General features: G+C 53.1%; 1 protein-coding gene and 1 pseudogene across 1 annotated transcript; both read left to right on the forward strand.

Annotated features, from left to right (window-relative positions):
* Positions 1-1,381: 1,381 nt before the first annotated feature.
* Positions 1,382-12,946, forward strand: LOC119819932 (tyrosine-protein phosphatase non-receptor type 11-like). Its single transcript, XM_038338140.1, is given in 3 exon segments — positions 1,382-1,397; positions 10,958-12,621; positions 12,623-12,946. Coding segments are annotated over 3 exon segments (2,004 nt in total).
* An 8,892-nt stretch (positions 12,947-21,838) lies between these two features.
* Positions 21,839-22,817, forward strand: LOC119819933 (annotated as a pseudogene).
* The last annotated feature ends 2,322 nt before the right edge of the window (positions 22,818-25,139 follow it).

The following is a 25,139-nucleotide window of genomic DNA, read 5'->3' on the forward strand; positions in this document are numbered from 1 at the left end:
ATATCAACAGTCAGCAAACCTGGTAGTGGTCGTCCTTTGTAAGCAGGCATAGTTGATCACAAGAAGGTGCCAACTGTTCGTCTTTAGATAGTGCTGAGAAACAACAAATAAAAGAAAGATGAATAGAAACTGTTTAAGACAGTGTAATAAATCAATAATTTCCTAGGTCCAAACTGTACAACTAAACCTTGGATAAAACACAAGACATCCTTCACATTATTCATGGCATCACTACTGTAACCATATTTACATATTTACATCCTCTCTGAGTTTAGCAACCTGCCTAGGCTTTGGGATAACAGAGCTCTGTCTCTAATCTTAGGAATATGCTTGGGATAGCTGGTAAAGATGTGGGGCCAGGGCCTTTGGAAAAGGGTTGTTTCCTATCACAGTTCCTAGGACTTTTCACAGAAGGGCAGAAAATGTGGTTATCAGTCCTGACACCACTGTGGATGTTGTTTATAATTTTCTTGAGTTACCCAATGTTCCTCTAGTGCAACATTGTCTGATTAGCCTCTTTCTGAACTTGTATACTTCCTTTTCAAACCGATTTACATTAGCAAGAGACTTGTTGTTAAATTCTAATTAGCCACCAGTGCTGGGAATGCTGCAGTGTGTCCCTTCTGCTCACCTGGTTCTGTCACTTAGACCTCACTAGCCAATCAGAGTCTCCAGCAGACCCACCAGTCAAATGGGAGGGTTCTTTTGGGAACCATGCTTCTGGTTTAGTGCCTCCGGTTTAGCTCTTCTTGAAGAAATCATAGTTTCACTTCTGCACTTCGCCTTGGGCTTCCTTGTTGGTAGAGAGACTGTAAGCTCAGCAGCTTCACCATGGTGAGTGAGGGATTGCTCTCCACAGACAGGAGGAATGGTGTGCCAAGGTGAGTAAGGGACCCGTGTCTCCGGGCAGGGAAGAGGGGTAGGCCTTTGTATGCGGGAGTGGTGGTGGGGTCACTGTCCCCATGTGTGGAGGAGTGGCTGGGCTTGGCAGGTAAGGGGTCCCTGTCCTGAAACTTGATGGAGCTTATTGCTGAGGCTCGCGGCTGGTGTGGTGGGTCCTCTCCTGCATGGGTGGGGAGCCAGTGGACAGACACAGAGTTTATTGTCTTCCTGCCTCTTTCTGCCTTATCCTAAGTAGTTTTAAGTGATTCCTGCTGGTAGCCTTTGAGTACCTTCAAGGCCTGGGCTGTGTCTGCACCGAGCAGAGCTTTAGTAGCCAAAAATGTTGGTTCATGTAGTGCTTATATTGTTGCATGTAGAGAGATATCACCAAATATTCCAAACTCGAAGACTACTGGTCTCTTCTGGGTCTTCAGAAATTCTGCACTTTAAACATTTAGGTTTAGGATCTGTCTGTAGGTAATTCTGGTGAGCTCATAAAATGCAGGCCAGAAGATGTCACCAGACCCCATTACCGATGGTCGTGAGCCGCCGTGTCGTCGCCGGGACTCGAACTCAGGACCTTGGAAGAGCGGGCCGTGCTCTCACCACTGAGCCGTCCCCCCAGCCCAGGGAACGCTGTGGACGCGCTCCCCAGAATTCACTCCACATGGATCCCGACCCCGAATATTAAATGTTCCAAGCGCAGGACTGGTGGACGACCCCATGGGGAGCAGAGCGCTCTGACCTCGGTGGCCCATGTGCCGCGGCGAGCGAGGACAGGAAGACTGAGCATTGGTCACGGGGATCTGTGGGGCTGGAGGAACCCAGGGATGATACTGCAGTGTGCCTGACACAGAAAGGGAACCTGGCGAGGGTGGCGGCTCATGCCTGTCATCCCAGCACTCCCGAGGCCCCAGCAGGCGCACGGATCTCTGTGGGTCCTGGGTTCGAGTCCAGCCCGGTCTATGAAGCGAGGGTCAGGACAGCCAGGTCTACACAGAGAAACCCTGTCTTGAAAAAGGAAACAAAACAGGAAGTGGGGAGGGAGGGAGGGAGGAGGGAGGGAGGGAGGGAGGGAGGGAAGGAGGGGGGAAGGAGGGAGGGAGGAGGGGGGAAGGAGGGAGCACTGAATGGGAGGCTGCGGCACAGACAGCTGTTTTGAAGACGTGAATGCCAAGGAGCTCAAAGAACTCGGGGTTCTCCTGCTTCTGTGTCTAAGTGCCGGGATCTCAGGTGTGCACGTCAGGTGTGCGGTCAGGTGCGCACGTCAGGTGCGCAGGTCAGGTGTGCACGTCAGGTGTGCACGTCCCCCTCCAAAAAGCGTTTTCACGGATTGAGTAAAGTGGGGGAGGGGGACTTGAATCCCTGCCGAGCCCATGATGCATAATCCATGTAATTGCCATGGCCTACGCATGTTCTGTCCCGCACATGCAGTCGTATGTGCTTCCTGTGTGCATTTGCAGCCATGTGTGTGCTGGACGGATCGCTCAGCAGCGAAATGCCCTGGCCGCTCTTCCGGAGAGCCTGGGTCCCACAACTCCAGCGCCTGCGCAGCGGCTCGCGGCTCTGAGAAATTCTAGTGCCTGACACGTGGCGCACACGCAAACATGCAGGCGAAACATGCACACACACACACAAAGAGTAAATTAAAAAAAAAAACCAAGCCGGTCGGTGGTGGCATCCACGTCTCCCAGGAATTCTCCTGTCTTTGATATTAAAAATAAAATTAAAAAAAAAAGTCTGGTAAATGGAAGCTGCTGTGGGATCTCAAAGCGGCACACGGCTGCAGGGACAGAAACCGCAGGGAAATCCAGACCCAGCCTCCTTTCCAGAGCTGACGCCTCAGGCAAGACAACGTGTTGCTTTACTTAAACGAAGCTCACCTCTGCTTATGTTCATTATATTGACTCTCGTCAGCCGCTGCTATTGATAATTTAATTTTCCCCTCTCAGCGTAGCCCTACTGGAGTTTCACGGGTCTCCTGTAAAAAATTATTATCTCGTACCCGTCAGCTGGGCCACGTGTTATTCAGAAAGGTTATAAACTTATTATTATTATTTTTTTTTTTTGGCAGCGAGGACCCAGCCTGTGGGTGCGTGCGCGATCACGGGTCTCCCGTAACAATTGTTATCTCGTCCCCGTCAGCTGGGTGACGTGTCATTTTTAGTTTGCAGACCTTTGGGATGTCACCTGACCAGGTTATCACACCGCAGACCCAGGCAGGAATAACTGGGTTGCGGAAATTCTGCGGAAGACCGGACCTTGTTTATACGCACGGATCCCCGCAGGTTGGGTCATCCTTATCCTTCCGATCGGTCGGTCACCTTTTTTTTTTCAAAAATCACCCGGTGTGTTTCCCTAAAGTTATGATTTCTCTGCAGCCCCTGGCAGGGGCAGGGAATGCGTTGGCTGCTGCGTCTTCCTCCGGGAGAGCTGCGGTGGCCTCCCCTGCTGATTCTGATATTCACCCTGCTGATACTCAATCTGCTCCGGGGGCGGCATTGACCGCCGTACGAATGGCCTCAGAGAAATACGCTGATTTTCCTTCCATGTAACCTTTCTACCGACAGTCAGTCCGTGGGCAAAATTCTTGCACCTTTGGAAACCGCAGCTTCTATGGCCTCTGCACGTCGAGTCCAGACGCAGTGACTGGCTCTTCGAGCTTGGCACTGCGCCCGGTCTGTTCCCATTTCCGCGGGGCATTCGCGGGCTCACGCTGACCTCCGCGGTCCCTTGAGCGAGGGGAATGCAGTGGCGGGTCAGCTTACCCGCCGGATTCGTACCGTGGGGCAAGCTGCAAAAAATAAATAAACGCTCACAATCGATTTTCATCTCGATGCTGCGTGCGTCGTGAAGATTTCCTTTTAAGATTTCCCGAGAGCAACCCACGGCCGTCGTTAAACAGTGCTCTCGGTGTACAGGACTTTCTCCTGTTCCCCATTTGGGAGTTGACCCCCGTAGCCTGGCCCCGAACCATTTATGGCAGGTGGATGTCACCCATGCGCCTTCTTTTGGGCGCCCGCGATATGTCCGCGCACCCGTGGATGCGCAGTCCCGTCTTATTTTCGCCTCGGCTCACGGGGGAGGAAGATTACGAGGTGTTGTTAAAAGTCGCCGTCTCCAGGCTTTTGCCCACGCGGGAGCTCCAAACACTGTAAGAACTGATAACGGCCCAGCCTGCACCGGCACGGGCTTTGCTAAATTTTGCTCTGGGTTCTCCATTTGTTATAAAACGGGAAAACCTTGTCATCCTCCAGGACAGGGTGCCGTGGGACGAGCGCATCGTGCGCGCAGAGCCTCTGTGCGTAAAACGAAAAAAAAAGGAGGGGGGGGGATAAGGTTCCTCCCCCAGAGACCATTTGTCTTTCGTTTTATACGTTTTAAATGTTTGAGTGTTGATGCTCAGTCTCACGCCGCCGCTGGCCGGCACTGGTGTCCACATTCTTCCGGGGTGACTCAGGGCAAACGAAGAATCTAGCAGACGGCTTTCCTGTTAACTAATTGGGAGCAGGTAACAGTAAAGGCGTTAAGCGAGCGAGCGCCAGATGGATTTCCCGTCGCGGCGCGTTCACGGCGGCGCTTACTCAGAGACGCCGTTCTCCACGGCAACGTGAAGGAAAAGGACGATGAGGGAATTCGAACAAAACCTTTGAGGAGATTCGGGGTGCAGAACCCACGAGTTCTACGGAGAGTTTGGAGGAGCAGGATGTGTGAGAGAACTAAAAATTAAAAATATTAAAGAGGAAGGAAAAACTGTTTTTAAAGAAAAAAATGGCACGGGTAAAGGAGTTAGGAGGAGAAGAAAGGCGGCTTTGCAGAGCCCGTGTTTTGGGAGGAGGCTGCTGAGGACGGTAAATACCACCTGGCGTGGCCCTGATCCCGTGCTGGTGTGGGGAAGGGGGGGCTGTTTGTGTTTTCCCGCAGGATGCCGACGATCCAATGTGGGTGCCCGCTGAACTCGGTGATGGGGGACGAGGGAGCCAATGACGGGAAAGGATAGTTTTTCGGGGGGGGGGGGATGGGGGTGGCTGCCCCCACCTAAGACGGGAAACGGGTTTGACCTGGACGCTTTCCCACGGCGGGGTCACGGGCATCGCCTGACACGCCTGGTCATAGAATTTATATTAATTTATATAAAAGGGGGACCTGCGGGGCCCGGGTCGGCCCCCCTCCCCCGTGTTCTTGGGGTTCACCCTGAGGTCGGTTCCTGCTCAGCTGACCCAGCTTCCTGTCTGTTCCTGGGCTCCCCCGGCCCCGCCAGGGGATTCGCAGCGGGGCGTAGTTGACGCCGTCCGTCCACGGTGTGGTGATTTCCCGCCTGTCTGGAGGGAAGAAAAATCCTTGCGCAGCCGGAGGTCTATAAAATTGAATAAACGGCCTTGGCCGACCTCCTTTCCGAGGACCCCGGTCTCTCAGTGTGTTTTTTTTTTTCAATCTCCAGGCCCTTGACCGACTCGCATGCGTGCGTGTGGTACGGCGGCCGGCCAGGGCGCGGAGTGTGCCGAGGGGGTGGCGCGGAATCGGGTGTGACACTCGGGCCTCGGCAGGAGGACAGACACACAGACACAGAATATTGTATACATAATAAATATTTTAAAAAGAAAAGAAATGAACTGAGAGATGAGACTTTGCATAGCCGACCCAGCGTCCAAGCTTGAGACCCGACTTCCCCTCTGTGAGTCTGAGCTTCGCCACTGGCTACAGCCCTGGAGGGGGGAATCTCCCCGGTCAGCCGACTTCTCCTCCCTCCTTCCACAAGCTGCTGGCGACCCAGGGAGCAGCCCCCTCAGGCCTCCTTAAGGCTGCACAGAGCATGGGGTGGCTGCCGAGCCCTCAGGTCTGGCCTCGGAAGCCAGGAGAAGAGCGGCGTCTGAGACACAGGCTGGCCTGCGACGACGGGGACTGCAGTCAGTCGTGCACTTCCTCGTCTCGGCTTCCTAAGTGCCGAGATCCCAGGTGTGCTTTCCTATGCCCAGCTCCTCCCTCTTCTGGATTCCTAAATGTTCAAATCTCCAGAAAGACCCGAAATCTAAAATGCTTGTGATCCCAGGCATTTTCTTTTCTTTTGTTTTTAATTTTTTTGACAGTTTTTCTTTTTTTAAAATATTTATTTATTTATTATGTATACAATATCCTGTCTGTGTGTGTGCCCGCAGGCCAGAAGAGGGCGCCAGACCCCATTACAGATGGTTGTGAGCCACCGTGTGGTTGCCGGGACTTGAACTCGGGACCTTTGGAAGAGCAGGCAATGCTCTTAACCGCTGTCCACCATCAAAAGTCCTCAGTAATAAGAGGAAAACCATTTTTTTTTTTTACAAAAATCTTGAACTGAACGTTCTGCTGTTCTTTAGGGCAGCAAGAACTTACTATATGTCATTTCCCCCCAGACTAAATTCTCTAGTCCTGTGTTCTACATACCAACCTCAGGTTGACAGTCACTTGGAGGATGCTCGCCCTAGTCAGGCGGTGCTGGCGTTCAATGGAGTCTTTAAATAAACATTTTGGTGTATAATTGACAAAGACTAAAACTCACCCCTTTTTACGGATGTACCTGTGTAATTACTATCCCAAAATACACAGACCAGCACACCCATATTTTTGCACGTTGACAGAATTTATTTCAAGACTGTGTTTTGTGTGTAGCTACGGCTGGCCTGGCGTTCACTTTGTAGATGAGACTGACCTCAAATCCGTGGCGGTCCTCTTGCCTCGTCTCATGGACGCTTGGATTACAGGCGTGTGCCACCGAGTCTGCCTGCTTCCACCACTTGAAATAGTGTAACCGCCACTAAAATCGGGATGTACAACAGTTCTGCCCCCTCCAGAGCTCTCTGGTGTTCTCCCTTGTCACCAAACTCTGTGATGTCTGACTCTGTCGATTGTCCTACGCCTCCTTCCCCTGTAGCTCACCGTTCCCAATCCGCGGTATCAATGGAACCACAGGTTCTATTTGTATTTATATGAAGGTCGCTGTTCTTCCACCGGAACAGAAGCCTCCGCGTCTCGACCCCAGCACCCCGGCCAGTCGCGGCGTCCAGGCTGCCCTGGCCGCGGCCGAGTGAAGGTTCCGCGGAGATCTGGAGAGCGGGGTTCATGGACGGGGTCGCTCCGTCCAGCGGGTAAATCAAGGAGCACATTGGGGAAGGGGAGGTGTGTGGTTTCTCCCCAGAGATCCTCTGGGGGGCGTCCTCCCAAAGACTAGCGAGCATAAAGAAGAGGCGGGAGGGTGGGTTGAAGGCCTCAGAAAGCACCTGAGACACTTAAAGCCACAAGGCACGGGAGGAACAAGACAGCCGCAGACTTTGTACCCACGGCAGCTCAAGTTAGCCCCTGGTTTCTTATGGGAGGGCGTTTCAATATTTCCGACCAGGAACAAGCCAAGTCGGATTAAAAGGAGCACGTGTGTGTTTTCTCATTCCCAGAGGGGACACGCGCCGCGGCCCCCGTGTCTGCGCTCGGTGCAAGTTTCAGGCGAGGGGCAGGAGGTTAAGACACACAGACAGAGAGACGGCGACACGGGTCGTCCTTGAGTTCCCCAAGAACGCCCCCTTTATTGTGTTCAGGGGCAGATTATATGGAGACAGCCACGCCCCCGCCAAACCCGCCAGAAGCCACTCTGCTGCCCTCAGGAACTCCTGCGGGTCTCGTGCTCAGAGCAGCTGTGGGCACTCAGGTCAGGGGATCACGAGGAATTCAGGATCTGGGGTCTCCCTGCTCCCAACCCAGAGATGCCCGCATTCCCTCAAAGATTGTTAGACCGGGGCCCCTTCCGTGGTTCCGGAGCCGTGCAGGGCGCTGGCTTCCGTGAGGTTTGCTCCGCTCCACGCAGCAGTGTGGACCCAGGGAGAGCGCAGCTGGGGCCGGAAGGCGGCTGGGGCGGAGCTGTGATCGGCGGCTGCGGCGGAAGGCGAGTCGCCAGGACCCAGTCAGTGCCCGGCCTGGGGGACGCTCGCTGCGGCGGGGTCAGGAGTATCAGCAAATAGGGCGACAAGTGCCGGACCCTGGAAGATTGTCGGGAGAGAGACCTTGGAATGTCGATACCTCTGCCCCTGCAGATATGGCTGCCGTGATTTCCCTTTAGACTGTGAGCCGGCTGGCTGAGAGAGTTGGCAACGCTCTGGACGTTCACAATGCCCAGTGGCTCTGGTTCAGGAAGACGTGGACTCTCTTTGGGCTTTTCAACCATTAACCGTGTTATGTGCGTGGCTCCCGGCACTGTGCTGCACGCTTCTGCTGCTGTTAGGGAACTCAAATGTCCTACGAGAGGGGGTATGGGACAGAGACTTTGCTAATTTCACCACCCAGGTAGGGCACGCTAGGTTGTGGCCGCGCGTGTCTGGCTCGTGGGTGCCGTCAGTCAGTCCTGCGGAGACTGGGTTTAGGGCGATGTGTCTGGGCGGCCACGGATGGGCAATCCTTTGGGGGGGCAGGAGGCCACCTAAGAGAGGGAATAGGAGAGGGCTCTTCCCCACGACAGGAAAGGTGTTCCACTTAACGTAACAAGACAGGCACCGTTATTTATTTATATATATATATATATTTATTTATTTATTTATTTATTTATTTTTGTTTTATATCTATCTATCTATTTATCTATTTATTCATTTATTTATTTATTCATTCATTCATTTATTTACTTATTTACTTATTTATTTATTTATCTATTCATTCATTCATTCATTCATTTATTTATTTATTTTGATTTTTCATGACAGGGTTTTATTTAGTTTTTTTGTATTTTTTTTTTGTTTTATCAAGACAGGGTTTCTCTGTGGCTTTGGCTCCTGTCCTGGAACTAGCTCTTGTAGACCAGGCTGGCCTCGAACTCACAGAGATCCGCCTGCCTCTGCCTCCCCAGTGCTGGGATTAAAGGCGTGGGCCACGGGGCGGGTGGGGGGGAGTTGTTGTGACCTAGCTGCCCTCACTCCCCCTGACCTGTAATTGACAAGGATGTTTGTGTTCTTCCTGGCAGGTGATTCTCCACAGAAGCAGTGGAGGCATAAAAGGCGTTCTCCGGGGCCAAATAAAGGTTGCTGTTCTTCCACCTGAAGAGAAGCCTCTGCGTCTCAATCCCAGCATCCCCTGCCAGTCTCGGCGTCCAGGCTGCACGCGGAACCTCCCGTGCGCGCCAGGGTGAGACCCTGGTGGGTCTGCGGGTGTGGGCGCTCTGCTGTCGGGTGGTCCTCTCCTCCACGTTGAGTCTTCTCTTTGCCAAATCTCTGACAGGGCAGGAAGCCCCAGGCCGCAGCTCGGAGTGAAGTCTAATGAAGGCCGCGTGTTCTGGCCACCGTGGCGTCCTGCGGTGCTGGGGCAGAGGGCACCCAGACCCCCAGTGTCTAGGATGATGGGCCGAGGGCCAAGGAGGGCCGTGGGCAGTGACTGCTCCTGGAAGGGGTGAGTCAGGAATGAGCCGGCGTCTGGGCAGGCCGACCACCTTAGGGCCCTGAGCCCCCAGCCTCTGGTGGCCTGGGAAGATCTCTCCATTCACCAGCCCGGGGTCCTCGCATGCCGGAGTGGGCACACTGAGTCCCCCACGGTGTCTGAAACTCAAAAAGTCACCCTGCCCGGGTCTTGTGTCCCCAAAGGCAGGGTGTGTGGAGGCCCACAGAAGTGGCTCTGCTTCCGTCCTGACAAAAGGTCAGAGAGGTCGAGCACAGTTTCCGCTCCTTCAAGGTCAAACAGCAGGACATTGGGCCTCAGGGGAAGCTGTTCTAGATATTGCCCCAATAACAGAATGTTTTGTCTAAGGTGTGGCTAACGGATGCTTTGCTCCCAATAGCGGGATGTTTGACCTGGGGCATTGCTGTTCGACGTTTTGAATGTTAAGAAAGTAATCAGTGTTCTTTGTTCCTTATATAATGATTTAGAAAACAAACAACAGCACTCGGGAGGCAGAGGCGGAGGCGGGAGGATCTCTGTGAGTTCGAGGCCAGCCTGGTCTACAAGAGCTAGCTCCAGGACAGGTTCCAAAAGCCACGGAGAAACCCTGTCTCGAAAAATCAAAAAAATAAAAATAACAAGTCTTTCGCCCATCCCTTTGGCTTGGGGAATAAAAGGGCTATGAAAAATGACCTTGAGGCAGATTCAGTATCCACTGGAATGACCTCCTGACTCCGTCTTCAGTCTTGTGTCCGTTTCCTTCCTCAATCCACACTCCCCTTTTCAGGAACAGATGGACAAGTCGGCTGGACCAAGACCAATGGCGCTGGATGTTGCTGGGGCTGGAGCACAGGCGTAGAGGGATCGACACCACAAATTAAAAGTGAGTGCGAGATAAAAATAAAGGGACTGTGTGGTGAGTGGCTCAGGCGTAAAGCTGTAAATACAGAGCAAAGGCTTTTATATTCTTGTGGGGTTTTTGTGTATGGGTTGTATGTTCTGTTCCTATAACCAGAGATGTCATTGTAAATATACGTGCGTTTATAATAATACGTCTATCCTTGACCTTGTGTGTTGGCTACACGGTAAATGTTTTTTTATGATTTATTTATTTTTTTTGGTAAATGTTTTTGATACGCCCAATTTCTATATAAAATTCTATGGTTATGGTACGGGCAGCAACTTCTCAAGGTCACCGATGTTGCGTAAGGGGCTGCGGTGAGGTCGACCAGCTCTGTCTAAAGCTCTAAGACTGTTGGTTGCATAGCGTATCTAGAGAAGGACAGGGACAGAGAGACCGGCCTGCTTTTGGGGGTGACCGTCAGAGCGTGGCCTGAGCCCTGCCCCTTGGGGTACCCGTTGTGCTGAAGGACAGACCAACCTCACCCGCAGCCCCAGCTCCCATCTCCGTGCTGGCGTTTGCCTGAGGTGGGCGCGGCGGTGAGACCAGAGCGGGAGCCCAAGCCCAGGACGGCGGGCAGAGCGAGCCTAGTGGTGCCCAGCCAGCACGCGGGGTCCAGGTCTGGTGGGGGACCGTGCCCGCAGACTGGGCCCGTTCTACCTGCACGCGTGTTGACTCCTCAGCGGGGCTTTGCTTAGCCCCTCCAGTACCCACGGGGCAGTGTCCCCAGGAGCCCGAGCGAGCAGCGGGTCTCTGTTGAGCCGGGGCCCAGGGGGAACATGGCATCGCAGGGAGGGTTTCACCCCAAAGTCACTCGTGTGGAGGCTGAGACCCTCCTGCTAACCAGAGGCGTGGACGGCAGCTTTTTGACCAGGCCTAGTCAGAGTCGCCCCGGAGATCTCACGTTGTCTGTCAGAAGGAACGGAGCCGTCGGCCACATCCAGGTTCAGTGCACCGGGAACTTCTACGGCCTCTGTGGTGGGGAGAAGTTTGCCACCTTGGCCGCACTGCTCCGGTATTACATGGAACATCCCGAGCGGCTCAGGGAAAAGAACGGAGACGTGGTTGAGCTCAGGTACCCACTGAATCGTGCGGACCCCACCTCTGAAAGGTGGTTCCACGGTCCCTTGTCCGCAAAGGAAGCAGAGGAACTGCTGATGGAGAAGGGTCAGCGTGGCAGCTTTCTCGTTCGAGGGAGCCAGAGATGCCCTGGCGACTGCGTTCTCTCTGTGGTCACTGGTGAGGACACACGGAAGAGCCGTGAGGGCGGGTCCGGCGTGACCCACGTTATGATCCGATGTCAGGGACTGGGATACGACGTGGGTGGAGGAGCGTGTTTTGCCTCCCTGACGGACCTGGTGGAGCACTACAAGAAGAACCCCATCGTGGGGACACGGGGCACCGTCCTGCAGCTGGAGCAGCCTCTCCACACCACGCGTCTTACCGCCGCTGACATTTAAAGCAGGGTTCGAGAGCTCAGCAAGGTAGCTGGGACCCCAGGTGCGGTCAGACAGGGCTTCTGGGAAGAATTTGAGACCCTACAGAAAGAGGACGACAAATTTCTCTATAGCCAAAAAGAAGGACGGAGACAAGAAAACCGAAACAAAAATCGATACAGGAACATCCTGCCGTTCAACCACACGCGGGTTGTCCTGCGCAGCGGCGGCGGTCCCCACGAGCCCGTTTCTGATTACATCAACGCCAGCATCATCAGGCCTGACCTTGAACCCAAGCGCCGCAGCCATTCCAAACCCAAAAGGGGCTACATTGCCGCCCAGGGCTGCCTGCAGAACACGGTGAGCGATTTCTGGAGGATGGTGTTCCAGGAGAACTCTCGGGTCATCGGCATGGCCACCAAGGAGGTGGAGAGAGGGAAGAGCAAGTACGTCAGGTACTGGCCCGACGAGGACGCCCTCAAAGACTACGGGGTCCTGCGCGTCAGGAACGTCAGAGAAACCGCCGCCCGTCACTACACCCTGAGGGAACTCCGGCTCTCCAAGGTCGGACAAGCGAGCCCAGAGAGAACGGTCTGGCAGTTCCACTTTCAGGCCTGGCCCGACCGTGGGGTGCCCGGTGACCCCGCGGGAGTGCTGGACTTCCTGGAGGACGTCCGCCACAAGCAGGAGAGCACGGCGGAGGCGGGCCCTGTGGTCGTGCACTGCGACACCGGGATTGGCAGGACGGGAACGCTCATCGTGATCGACATCCTGATGGACGCCATTCGAGAGAGAGGCGTTGACCACGACGTCGATATCTGCAAAACCATTCGGATGGTGCGGTCCCAGAGGCCGGGGATGGTCCAGAAAGAGGCACAGGACCGGTTCATCTACACGGCTGTGCAGCATTACATCCGGAGGCTGCAGCCCATGATCGGGGAGGAACGCAGAAGCCGAGGGAAAGGACACGAACATAGCGATGTTAAGAATTCCCGGATGGACCAGGCGACCGGTGGCCAGAGCCCCGGGGGCACATTGCACTCAAACACCGCCCAGTGCAGAAGGGAGGGACGTGCTGGGCTCGGCACAGAGCTCATCACCGTGTCCCGTGAGCATGAGAAGTTTCCCCAGGACACGGAACGACTCTGAGAAGGACGATAACGACGACGGTGGGCAGGGCTCGCAGAGCAGGGACAGCGTCTCCGACGGGGATTTCCACGCAGAGTTCCAGGCACGGGCAGGACGTGGGGACTGCGTGGAGCACTCCATAGGCAGCACCGTGTCCAAGCTTGATGCTGGGGCTGTCACACCTAAGACCGTGGGAAATGTGGATAAACAGGCGAGGTAGATGTTCAGTGCTATTCTATTTTGGCTTTTATATTCTCCATGTGCAGGACAAATCATCCCTCTACCAACTGAGCTGGCCCCTGAGATAATCCCCTGGCCACTCGGGACCAGCATAGTTGATGTGAGCTGAGTTAACATTTTTTTTAATATTTATTTATTTTAATATTTATTTATGTGTGTGTGTCTGCAGGCCAGAAGAGGGCGCCAGACCCCATTACAGATGGTTGTGAGCCACCGTGCGGTTGCCGGGAATTGAACTCAGGACCTTTGGAAGAGCGGGCGGTGCTCTTAACCTCTGAGCCCTCTCTCCAGCCCCCTGAGTTAAGTTTTAAATGATGGGATGTGTGTGACGTTTGACACACTGGTTTTGCGTTGCCCCAGAGCCTTCCCTGCTATGTGAAAGTGGCCGTGTCAGGGGGGAATGCAGAGCTTCGGGAAACGCTATCCACAAGTACCAGAGAGAGACGATGGGCTAAATACACACACAGTTTAACTGGAGAAACCCTGTTAATGGAAATTGTAAAGAAGGGCAATTATCTGAGTTTGGCCTCCAAATTGTAAAATTTCCTTTGTGATTGCCTAATTCTCGTTGCTTCTTACCATAAGGAGGAGTTCAGATGCCAGTGTTTGCCACGGTCTTACAAGTTCATCTCTGGCTGTGGTCTCAAGGAGATTTATTTACTTATTTTTTTTATTTTTATTTTTCCTGGAATAAAGTTTGCTTCTGGTTTACTAGACTTTGGTGGTGTTTTTTTTTTTTTTTTTTTTTTTTTTGTACAACCCCCTGTGGACCTAACATTTTGGTGACCCACACAGGGAAGCACACACCTGGTTCTGGGTGGGGGGCACCCCAGTCTCTGGTCTCTGGTAAACTTTATTATTACTGTTTTTACCAATTGGTAAGTTTCTGGTTTTATCTGGTGGTGTCTGGACAATCTGCGGGCTCAAGAATGTCTAGTAGACAGGCGTCTAATCCCAGCGCCTGAGGGAAACGGGGGTTGTTCCAGTTCCTCCTCTGGCCATCGGGTCATTTGGTGACAATCCTTTGGGACTGATCAGAGCTCCCGTGACCCAGCAGGCAGCAACGTCTCGTCAAATCTGTTTAATTGTCCTGTTCTGTGTGATTGCCACACCAGGTTGAAAACTGCCTACGGTCAGGCTCACGTGGCGACTGTTATTAAATTCGTGTCTACCACGGGCTGAGGCTCCTCCGCACCCCAGATCCTTTCGGATCCTCTGCTCCCACTTCCAGGGTTTCGGGAATTTAACGGTAGATTCTGCCAGCCTTCCCTGCCCTCTCTGCCTCGGGAGTCCAGGCTTCCGTGGGCAGCGGTCGGCGCTAGCGCTGCTGTCGGCCAGGGAGAGGCCCGCCCCTCCGCGGCAGGAGCCGTAGTCCCAGGCTGGCTGGTCAGGAGGTGAGCAGAGGCCACCGCAAGGCCAGGCACCGAGGACGGCCACCGTTTGCCACTGGTCCCGGAAAATAATTGGTTTTGGTCTCACAAAATGACCCCCGCATCCAAAGCTGCACAGCGGGAAGCGTGAGAGGGGAGCAGCAGGGGGACCAGAGCCGTCGGGAACGCAGGAGCGGATGCAGAGGTCACAGAGGGCTGCTGCGTGCTGGCTTGCTTTCCCTGTGGGGACATAAAACTCATCCGTGTCCCCACGGCGGGGGCTGACTGAGAAGCCAAGGACAGAGGCGCTGGGCTCGGATTCTTCTGCATGGACGGGCTCTGTGGGAGCCTTCTCAGCCTGGTCATCACCTGCCTGGACCTGGGGGGAGCTGGGAGGACCTTGGTCTTAGCCTAGAGTGGGGAACCCTGATGGCTCCTTGGCCTGGAGAGGGAGGGAGGGGGAGGTATGGGTGGAGGGGAGGGGAGGGAAGGGGGAGAAGGAGGGGAGGGAAGGGGGAGGAGGAGGGGAGGGGAGGGGGAGGGGAGGGCGGGGGAGGAGGAGGGGGAGGGGAGGGGGGGGAGGAGGGGAGGGAGGGGGAGGAGGAGGGGGGGGGAGGAGGAGGGGAGGGAGGGGGAAGGGGAGGAGGAGGGGAGGGAAATTTTTAAATATAAAAAAAAATAAACCAGCCGGGCGGTGGTGGCGCACGCCTTTAATCCCAGCACTCGGGAGGCAGAGGCGGGCGGATCTCTGTGAGTTCGAGGCCAGCCTGGTCTACAGAGCTAGTTCCAGGACATGCTCTAAAGCTGCAGAGAAACCCTGTCTCGAAAAAAAAAAAAAACAAAAAAAAAATAAATAAACCATGAAGAAAGAAAAAACAGTCAGTATACCCCTAGTAACGCTTGGCTGGCTGACTGCTGAGATCTTGCTTTCCCCGCCTTCTTATTTTTTAAATCAGCAGAGAAAAGATTCGTTCCTGTAACCGTCTAGCCTGGCCCAGCATAGACCAGCAAGGCCTGACTCCGTCACAGCCTCCCGCATGGCCCCTCTTTCCCCTCCACTCTGCAGTCCCTGCCTTGTCCCCCTTCCCCTCACCTCCTAGGCCCAGCCCTTCAGCCTCTGATGGAGACTCCTGGGAAGAACAGCAGCACCTCCTCTGGGGGACCCTCTGGCCCCCCGTTTTTTAAAGATTTATTTATTATGTATACAGTATTCTCAGTCCTCTGCCTGCAGGCCAGAAGGGGGCCCCCGGATCTCACTACAGATGGCTGTGAGCCACCGCATGGTTGCCGGGACTCGAACTCAGGACCTCTGGAAGAGCAGGCAACGCTCTTAACCGCTGAGCCGTCTCTCCATCCCCCTCAACCACAATATTTATTTTTATTCGTGTGTGTGTGTCTGAGAGAGTCTGTCACCTGTGGGAGTCTAGATGAAACTCATGAAGACATCAGGGGGGGATTGGATTCTCCCTGCGCTCTGATTCAGACAAGAGATGGACGACACCCGGGCGCAGCAGGCCCGAGATGTTGGGGTCTTCCGTTGTTGTTCCTATTTGTTCTGGGGTTGTTACGTTTGGGTTCTGGTGGGGGGCAGGGATGTGTGCGCACATGGACGCCGGTGCTTTTGGCGGCCAGAGAGAGCGCTGAGTCCCCCAGGACTGAGGTGACAGAGGATGAGGTTCCGCCCTACGGACGCCGGGAACTGAGGTTCCGCCCTCTGCAGGAGCAGCAGGAGCTCAGACGCGTTTCAGGGTTACACTGGTTTATTTCAGGGGGGGGGGTGGAACGCCAGGTCATGATCATGCCTGATATAACTGTTCTATCCAACGTGATGTGTCTATTCCAAGGAGGAGGCCAACACGTGATGTGTGAGGTCCGATCTTCACGATGCCCAATGTGATTTCACTCTTCCTACACAGCTGCAGACACGTCATAAAATCACAATAACTGCCAATGTCCCCAGAGGGCCCTTCTTTCAATACCTCAAGTTTAACTATGAAAACCATCGATATTCTCCTTTTTTTGTCGTGAGTTTATTTTTTATTATTTTTTTTTTTTACATCCCAACCACAATCCCCCCTCCCCGTCCCCCCAGTCACGGCCTCCTCCCTCCCCCGCCCCCACTCCCCACCCGTTCCTCCTCCCGTCTCTGGTCTTCAGAGAAAGGAGGACGTCACAGGGGTCCCTGCCAGACGCGCTCTACCCAGAAGGGGCGACACTAGGCTCGTCCTCCGCGGTGACAGCCGGATGGAGCCGATCCCGTGGGAGGAATGGGTCCCCGAAAGCCGGCCCCAGAGCCCGGCCCTGCGCCCCCCGTGAGGAGCCCCACGAGCACAGCCGAGTCCCACACCCGCAGCGTCTCCACAGGGGGCCTGGGGCCGTCCCACGCGGGCCCTCTGGATGCGGGTTCAGCCTCCGCGAGCCGCTGTGACCCCGGGTCGGGGAGTTCTGGGCTCTGGGCCCGCGTGCCTGGGGTTCACCTTGAGGACGGTTTCTGGTCAGCTCACTAAGCATCCTGTCTGGTCCTGGGGTCCCCCCGCCCCCCACTCCGCCAGGGGATGAGCTGCAGGGCGTTGTTGACGCCGTCGTCGAGGTTTGGCGATTTCTGACCTGTCTGGGTGGAAATCCTCGCGCAGCAGGAGGACTGTGAGGATTTCCCCAAAATTAAATCAACGGCATTCGGCTGATCTGCATTAGAATGACCCAGGTCTCTCCGCGTGTTTTCTTCAATCTCCAGGCCCTCGACCGACTCACCCGCGGTGCAGGGGCGCGTGACCTGTCCCGAGGGCGTGACGCGGAATCGGGTGTTGCCCTGTGGGATTTCTTGTGGTGCTCCTGCCCCCACTGGATCCTATAAAAATCCATTTTTTTTAAATTATTTTATACGTACTGGTGTTTTGCCTTCATGTATGCCTCTGTGAGAGCGTCAGATCCTCTGGAATGGGGAGTGACAGACAGTTTGGAGCTGTCTCTAATTTTTCATTATTGTAAACATGACTTATTTCTCTCTTCTGACGTTTTAAAATAAATTTTCATATAACGAATGTGTGAAGATCGACTGATAGGTATTTGAAATAATAATAATCATGTTTGTTTAATTAGGCGTCAGATCCTCTGGAATGGGGAGTGACAGACAGTTTGGAGCTGTCTATAAGTTTTCATTATTGTAAACATTACTTATATCTCTCTTCTGACGTTTTAAAATAAACTTTCACATGACGGATGTGTGAAGATCGACTGATAGGTATTTGAAATAATAATAATCATGTTTGTTTAATTATGCAGGGAAAGTAGAAATAAATATATAATCCATATTCACTAATACATTGATATTATGTAATATCTATTTATAAATATAAAGGTAGGTTTGCATAAACTTCAACTGGGGAGCAACCTCCATCCGTTCCATGAACAACGCACTCGACTGAGACTAGAATTGTCCACACGTGGCTGATTCACTAAGAGGGAGAAGTCATAGAGTGGTGAGGACCAAGGCAGTAAAGCCTGCGGGAGGCTGCACAGTGGACAAACGCTTAGCGTGTGGGGCTGAGAGCCGAGAAGACCTGAATTCGAATCCTGCCCTCACACAGTTCATAGCACCGTCGTCCCCGAGGGATTTCCTTTCCCCTGAGCCTCTGCTCCCCATTCTGTGCAATGGGCACAATGATGGTCACCACAGGACAGGATTGTCCGAGGTTGACCTGCGAGGACCCCAGTCAGTCTGTGGACGCTGGGCCCGCCGTGTCCCCTGCCTGCCACGCCTTGTGGGAATATCCACCTGATACCACGAGGTGACTTGGAAACTGGGATCGCTTTGTAAAAAATGGAAAAGAATTGACTTTCTGTCTGTAGGTACGCATGTCTCTCGTCTGTCGGTGCCCATACCTAGAGACATAGGAGATGCTTTGGGTTTTTTTTTTTATTTTTGGTTTTTTGCGACAGGGTTTCCCTGTTTTCTATTTTTTTTTATTTTTATTTTTTTTTGGTTTTTTTGTGCTTTTGGTTTGTATTGTTTCAGAGTTTTACTTTTATTTTTGAGTTATTATCCTGTATAATCATAACGTCCTCAAACTCACTTTGTAGCTGAGGGTGGTCTTGAACTCTTTTTTTTCTTCTCATTTTTTTTATTAAAGATTTCCATCTCCTCCCCTCCTCCTCCCCATTCCCTTCCTTCCCTTCCACCCATACCCCCACTCCGCCCATCTCCAAGCCAAAGAGCCATCAGAGTTCCCTTCACTATGTTAAGTCCAAGGTCCTCCCAGCTCCCCCTAAGTCCAGGAAGGTGAGCAACCAAACTGACAAGGCTCACAGTGAGCCCGTCCATGCTGTAGAGTCCATGCTCATCGCCGTTGTCCTTGGTTTCTCAGTCCTCCTCCACCGTCAGCCACATTCAGAGAGTCCGGTTTGGTCCCCTGTTCCATCCGTCCCATTCCAACTGGACTTGGTGGTCTCCCGTTAGCTCTGTCCCACCGTCTCAATGGGTGAACGCGCTCCTCGCGGTCCTGGCTTCCTTGCTCGCGATCTCCCTCCTCTTGATCTTTCTGGTATCCCCTGCCAAAGGCTGAGTTTTCAGGTCTGTATCCTAAAGTCCATCCGGTTCTCACTTCCTTTCTTTGTTTCCGAGTCTTCTTATGTAGCCCTAGTGGGCCTGGAATTAGCGATGGAGACCAGGCTGGCCTCAAGCTCAAAGAGCTGCACCTGCCCCTGCCTCCCCGGTGCTGCCATTCAGAGGTCTTCACCATCCCACCCCGGTTGTCACTTCTAGGAAGATCATTCCTTTAACCCGGAATTCACTGTACTCTTGAGGAGCCACCGTCCTGTCCCCAGGGTGGTGAATTCTGGGATCTTCTCTCCTAGCGCCCGCCAGAGAGACCTGGGGGTCAGCTGACCTCCCGGATGAAGACCCTCTCAGGGGCACCCGCGGCCTCCTCTCGTCAGACAGGCTCGTCCTCGGAGCGTGGGGGACTCTCCTGGCTCACATTTTTCTATTTTTCTTTTCCTTTTGCCTTTCTGAGCTGGGGTTTCTCTACGGAGCCCTGGCTGTCCTGGAGCTCACCCTGTAGATCAGGCTGGCCTCACACTCACGGAGTCCCGCCTGCCTTTGCCTCCCGGGAACTGGGATTAAATTCACGGGCCACTTCCCACTAAGGCGTGCATGTGTGTGAGTGCATGGGTGTGGAGGTCAGAAGACAGCTCGGGTCCATGTTTCCTTCTGCCTCGGGGGTTCTGAGGCTTGAACTCAGGTCGTCAGACTTAGCGGCAAGCACCTTTGTGTACTGACCCATCTCTCTGATCAGTCCTGTGCTCGTGGGCAGACATGCACGTTGATTTTTCTCTTCTTTGTCTGTTGTGTGATTAAGAAGTTAAGCTGGCTGTGCCTTCACCTGCCTTCTCCTTCCTGGGTCTTGAACTTGTTTGCTAGCAACTTTCTTTTATTTGAAACAAAAAATCCTTTTTATTGGGTCAAGCCTAGAATCCCAGCATTTGTCAGGCTGAGGGAGGAGGATCATTCTGGAGCCAGCGTGGGCCAGAGTGAGATCCTGTCTCAAACAGACAAGAACAAAGGGGCTGGAGACTTAGCTCAGCAGGTAAGAACACGGGCTCCCCTTCCAGAGGACCCAGGTTCGATTCCCAGCACACGTCTGGCTGCTCCCAACTGCCTGTCATTCCAGTTTCAGGGAATCCAACACCTTCACACAAACATTGGTGCAGGCAAAACACAAATGCACGTTAAATATAAGTAAATAAATCATTAAAAAAAAACATTAACAACAAGACTCTCTGGAAGTACCCAGAAAGAAATGACAATAGATTTGAGGGGAATTTCTGGTCCACTAACAGTTCAAGGTGGTATGGGAGAGAAATTTGACCCTCTGATCCACAATTTTCAATGGTTTATTTGTAAGAATTTTATTAATTTGGGCAGTTTAGTAGTTTTTATTCATTTATTGGAGGGGTGTGCCCTGGAGGTCAAAGCACAACCTGCTGGAGTTTGTTCTTTCCCCTCATCATGAATGTTCCGAGGAGCAAACTCGGGTTGTCAGGCCTGGCGACAAGCGCCTTTCCTTGCAGAGCCTTTTGCAGAGCCTCATCGCCAGCCCCGTCCCGGTTTCTTCGTTTCAACTTTTTTTTTTTTCTGTAACGATTTGCTTGCTTTATTTTACACGTACGAGTGTGTCACTGCGTGTGGATAGAGCAGGCGATGGTTTTCACATCCTTAACCACCACAGCAACAAAACCTGTAACTGCCTGGAGGTTTCCTCATCTTATTCCCTCCAGAATGGCCCAGATGAAAGACAGAAATGATAGCCCATGCGTCCGAGGCTGTGGGGAAAGAGGAACACATATTCATGGCTGGCGGGAGTGCAGACTGGCACAGCCGCTACTGAATCAGTGGGGAGGCCTCTCGGGGTTGAAAACAAATATTATACCTCTGGCTCCAGCTGGATCTACCACCCTTGCACACACACGGAAAGGGCCTCACCCGCCGTCCGCACACCAACGCTCATGGCTTTTCTCCCCAACTACTCATGAAGTGGAAACAGCTTAGATGTCTATCAAGAGAGGGAGGGATAATGGAAATATAATCCATTCATACAGTGGGGTATGATTCAGCTGTGAAAACAAAATGTCATTATAAAATTTGCAGGTAAATAATGGAATTGAAAAGAAACATCCGGCTAAGCGAGGTAACCAAGACCCAAACAGACAAATAATAATGTGTTTTTCCCCACGTTATACACGGATGCTGTCTTTACGTGTGTGTTTCATTTAGGATCTAAACAGAGGTCAGGTATCGACGAAGGGGTTGGCAGGGTAGGGGCTCCTCCAAAAAGAGAAAATGGAATCCAGTGTTACAGCAGGATAAGGGAAGAGTCAGTGGAGGGGGTGGGTGGGGGAGCCAAGTAAAGGGAGGTAAATGGGAAGCGTGGGCGCTTGAATAAGAATGGCCCCCGTAGAATAAGATATTTATAGATTTGTGATCAGTAGGTGGTGTTTACAGTCTTCTTGGAACCGGTGCAGCTTTGTTAGAGGAAGTGAGTCACTGGGGTCCAGACCAGCGTCTCTCCGTCCCTGCTCCCTGCTGATCTCCACGTCGGACTTTCTGCTCCTCCAGCCCGCCGTGCCGCCGTGCCTCCCGCCGCGCTGGGACTAAGCCTCTGAAAGTGTCAGCAAGCTCCAATGAAATTCTCTCTTTTGTGAGTTGTTGTGGGGCCGCCGGTGGGCCGCAGACGAGGAGGAGGCCGCGGCGGCGGCGGCAGAAAAGGTGGGGGTGGGGGTGGGGGCGGGGGTGGCGCCCTGGAAATGCAAGCGGGGGTATGATAGGTGGCTTGCACCCGCCGGGCGGCCGTCCTTTCCAGAAAGGGTTCGACTGGAGGACCCTGTGGAGCAGCCGTTGGCCGGCTCCTCTCCCCGACGGCACCGTGAAGTCCTCACGCAGGGCCAGTGGCAACCAGGGCATCGGATCCAGAGGCGGCCGGTCTAGAAGGCAGGACGTCGCCACCATGGGCCAGTGTGTCACCAAGTGCAAGAAGAAGCCTTCACCCACCCTGGGCAGCAGGCATGGAGACCGTTACCATAGCAGCAGCAGGTCCTACGGCCGGCGGAGAGCCGGCCACCGCGCGGAACAGGTGCTACTTTATTTCACACCGTCGGGGGAGATCGTCGTCTATGACGCCAGGAGAGCGGACAGGGCCGTCGCGGAGGCCTGCCGGCTGCCGATGTCTTCCAGAGATGCTTGGGGGAAGCCCAAGGCCGACGCTGAGCAGGCTCCCTTGCCGAGGTCGGAGGTGCTGTTCAGGACGCTACCGGGACAGGTGGGAGGATGCCATCTTGGTGGGAGGCATGGAGCGCTTTTGCCGTGACCTCGGTGTGGATCCCATGGATTTTCGAGTGCTGCTCCTGGCCTGGAAGTTCCGGGCGGCGAACATGTTCCAGTTCACCAGGAAGGAGTTTTGGACGGCTGTAAAGCGATCCGTGCAGACAGCATCGATGGGATCCGTGCAACAGTTCCCCAGCCTCCTAGCAGAAGCCAAGCAAGAAGAGAGATTCAAGGATCTCTACCGGTTTACATTCAGTTTGGCCTGGACCCTCAACACGAGCAGCGGGCCCTGCGTCGTGAGACGGCCATCGCCCGTGGAAACTCGTGTCACCCAGAACCCCTCCTCCCATACTGGAGCCGTGGCTCAACTTCCTCGCGGAGAACCCCTCGGGCATCCGGGGCATCTCCTGGGACCCCTGGAACATGTTTCTCTGCTTCGTCGAGGAGATTGACCCCGACCTCAGCAACTACGATGCGGACGACGCTTGGCCCTGCATCTTCGACAGCTTTGTGGAGTGGGAGCGGAGCGGAGGAGGAGAGAGGCAGGGGGGAGAGGCGCGAGCGGCGCGGGGCTGAAGGCCCGGGTCCAGATGAGCTGCACTGAGGATCTGCCTGCCCCCGCTGCAGCCCAGCGAGGACTTGGACCTTCTGGGAATTCCTGAAGATGAAGATCCGGAACTTTTCCACATTACACCTTTCTCTGCCTTGTATTTGGATTTGGACGTTTTGACTGAACTTGACTGAGTTTGCTCCCGGGTTGGAGGTGTACGCCCCGATTTCGGTAGCCTCTGAGAGACGCAGGTTAAAAGGCTCCTTTTTCCATTTCACAGTTTCGCTTCTTTGTCAAAAGTCCGCTGTGTTTAGGCAGGTGAATTTGTATCCAAGGTGGGCTGATTTTATTTTCTTCAGGACTGTGGCTCAGTAGTGACGTTTAAAGTCAGAGATGGTCATGCATTCAGAAGTTCCTTGATTGTACAGAGGATTTTTTAAGATTTTTTTGGGCTATCCGGAATCTTTGTCTTTCTCAATAAGGTTGAGGATGGTTTCTTCAGAGTCTGAAGAATGTTGTTATAGTTTAATGGGCATTTGCATTAAATCTGTGGATGGCTGTCAGTAAGACTGTGCATGTTGCCTATGTTGGGCGCTGCTTTTACAAGAGAACAGGAGATCTTTCCATAGAATAATGGCTTAAATTTCTTCCAAGAATTCAAAGTTCTTGTTCTACGGGTTTTCCAGTTGTGCGATGATGAGCGACCCAAAGATATCTGTGGGAATCTCGTTATAGGCGTGTGTGGAAGCGATACATTTTGGGTTGTTTCAGGTTCTGTGTATGAAAAGTAATTCTGCTGTGAACACGGTGGAGCGCGTGTCCTGCGGCACGGTTGAGCATCTTTGTCTATCGGCCCAAAAGAGGCTATAGCTGAGTTTTAAAGTCGTTTGTTCCCTAATTTTCTGGGAATTCGACAGCCGTGGAGGAGGCCTGAGCGGTGTTTACGGTCTTGCTCGTGGTACAGATGGAGTCTCAACGTTGATTTGGTTTACATTTCACCCGTGGTTAAGGGTGGTGATACCTGAGCACGTTTTGAATGTCTTTCAGCTCGTTTTAAGTTCACCTCATGAGAGTTTTCAGGGTAGGTCTGTCACATATATTCTTAGTGGGATTCATTGTTCTTTTGATGACCGATTCCCTTAGTTCTTTTGTATGTTTTTAAAGTAGATGGATGATTAGTAAGTAGGGTAATCATTAGTGATTAGTGACGATATTATCTTCCCAATTCTGTAGGCTGCTGTGTCTTGTTGATTATGCCCCTTACTGTAGACCAGAAGCTTCTCGGTTCAAGAGATTAATTGTTTCTCCTACCATGTGCACGCACACTGGATGTGTTCGAGTGGTACCAGGGCCTCCAAGTGTTAATTCTCAGTTTTTTCCTCTATGAGCTTAAGTGTTGTTGGTTTTATGTTGACATCTTAAAAGAAGAGAGAGGAGAAGACGGATTGGGTTCGTCTGATGCATCTTGGGCAGAGGAGATGTAGCTGGGACGTTTGGCCCCTGGGCATTGGGGAACGGTGCTTCTTTGTGCTGGAGGTTCGCGGCCCAGGCCGTACGGGAGGTTGGAGATCCGTTTCCCCGGGTCTGCGTTCTGGCCTGGATGGCGTTCTGCTGGCTCATCGGCGATGAGGATACTTTACTGGAGACACGTGGGCTGCAGCAAAGCCCGGGCCATGCAGGGACAGTTATTGTGACTAGGAAAGTCCAGAGGCCCCCCGCCTTTTCAATATCTGGGTCATATGGTATACCCCAAAGAAATGAAGCCTCGGGAGATAGAATCAGGATAGAGCAGCTGAAAATCTCTTAATGACTTTCAAAGGTTATTAGGAAAACATACGATGGCTAAGGCCTGATTTAAGGTTCCTACAGGAGACCTCGAGCCTTTAACTGAGATCCTTGAAGGAGACGGTGATCCGATTCCTAGCAGGCAGCTTTCAGAGGCTGCCAGACAGACTCTCTCACAGATAGAGCGGCTACACGGGAACATGCACGTGTGCTGTGCTGATGACAGCCAAACGTGGCAAGCGTGTCTTTGACCTACAAGACGACTGGCCCCGACAGCAGTCTTACGGCGGAAGGGACGCCACGTTCATGGCTGCCTCTGCCTGGATCACCAGGAAAAGCATTCAATCCTTATTTGGCAGCAGCAGCCACCTGCTTAGCCCAGAAGAGCAGAATGTAATCTAGAAAATATTTTGGCAAAGAACCAGCTGCAATCGATGTTCCTTACACGAAGCAGCAAATTGAATGGCTATTTTCAAAACAGTGACTCGTGGGCAATTGCGTTTGCTCAGTTTCACGGTCAGATTGATAATCTTTTCCCAGCTGACCGTTGACTCGACAACATTCATTTTTTCCTAAGATCGTAGCCGAGAATCCCTTCGAGGACGCTTTGTGGATTTTCACGGATGGCTCCGCGAACGGAAAAGCTGCT

Source organism: Arvicola amphibius, chromosome 7 (genome assembly GCF_903992535.2).
Source record: "Arvicola amphibius chromosome 7, mArvAmp1.2, whole genome shotgun sequence".
Taxonomy (NCBI): Eukaryota; Metazoa; Chordata; class Mammalia; order Rodentia; family Cricetidae; genus Arvicola; species Arvicola amphibius.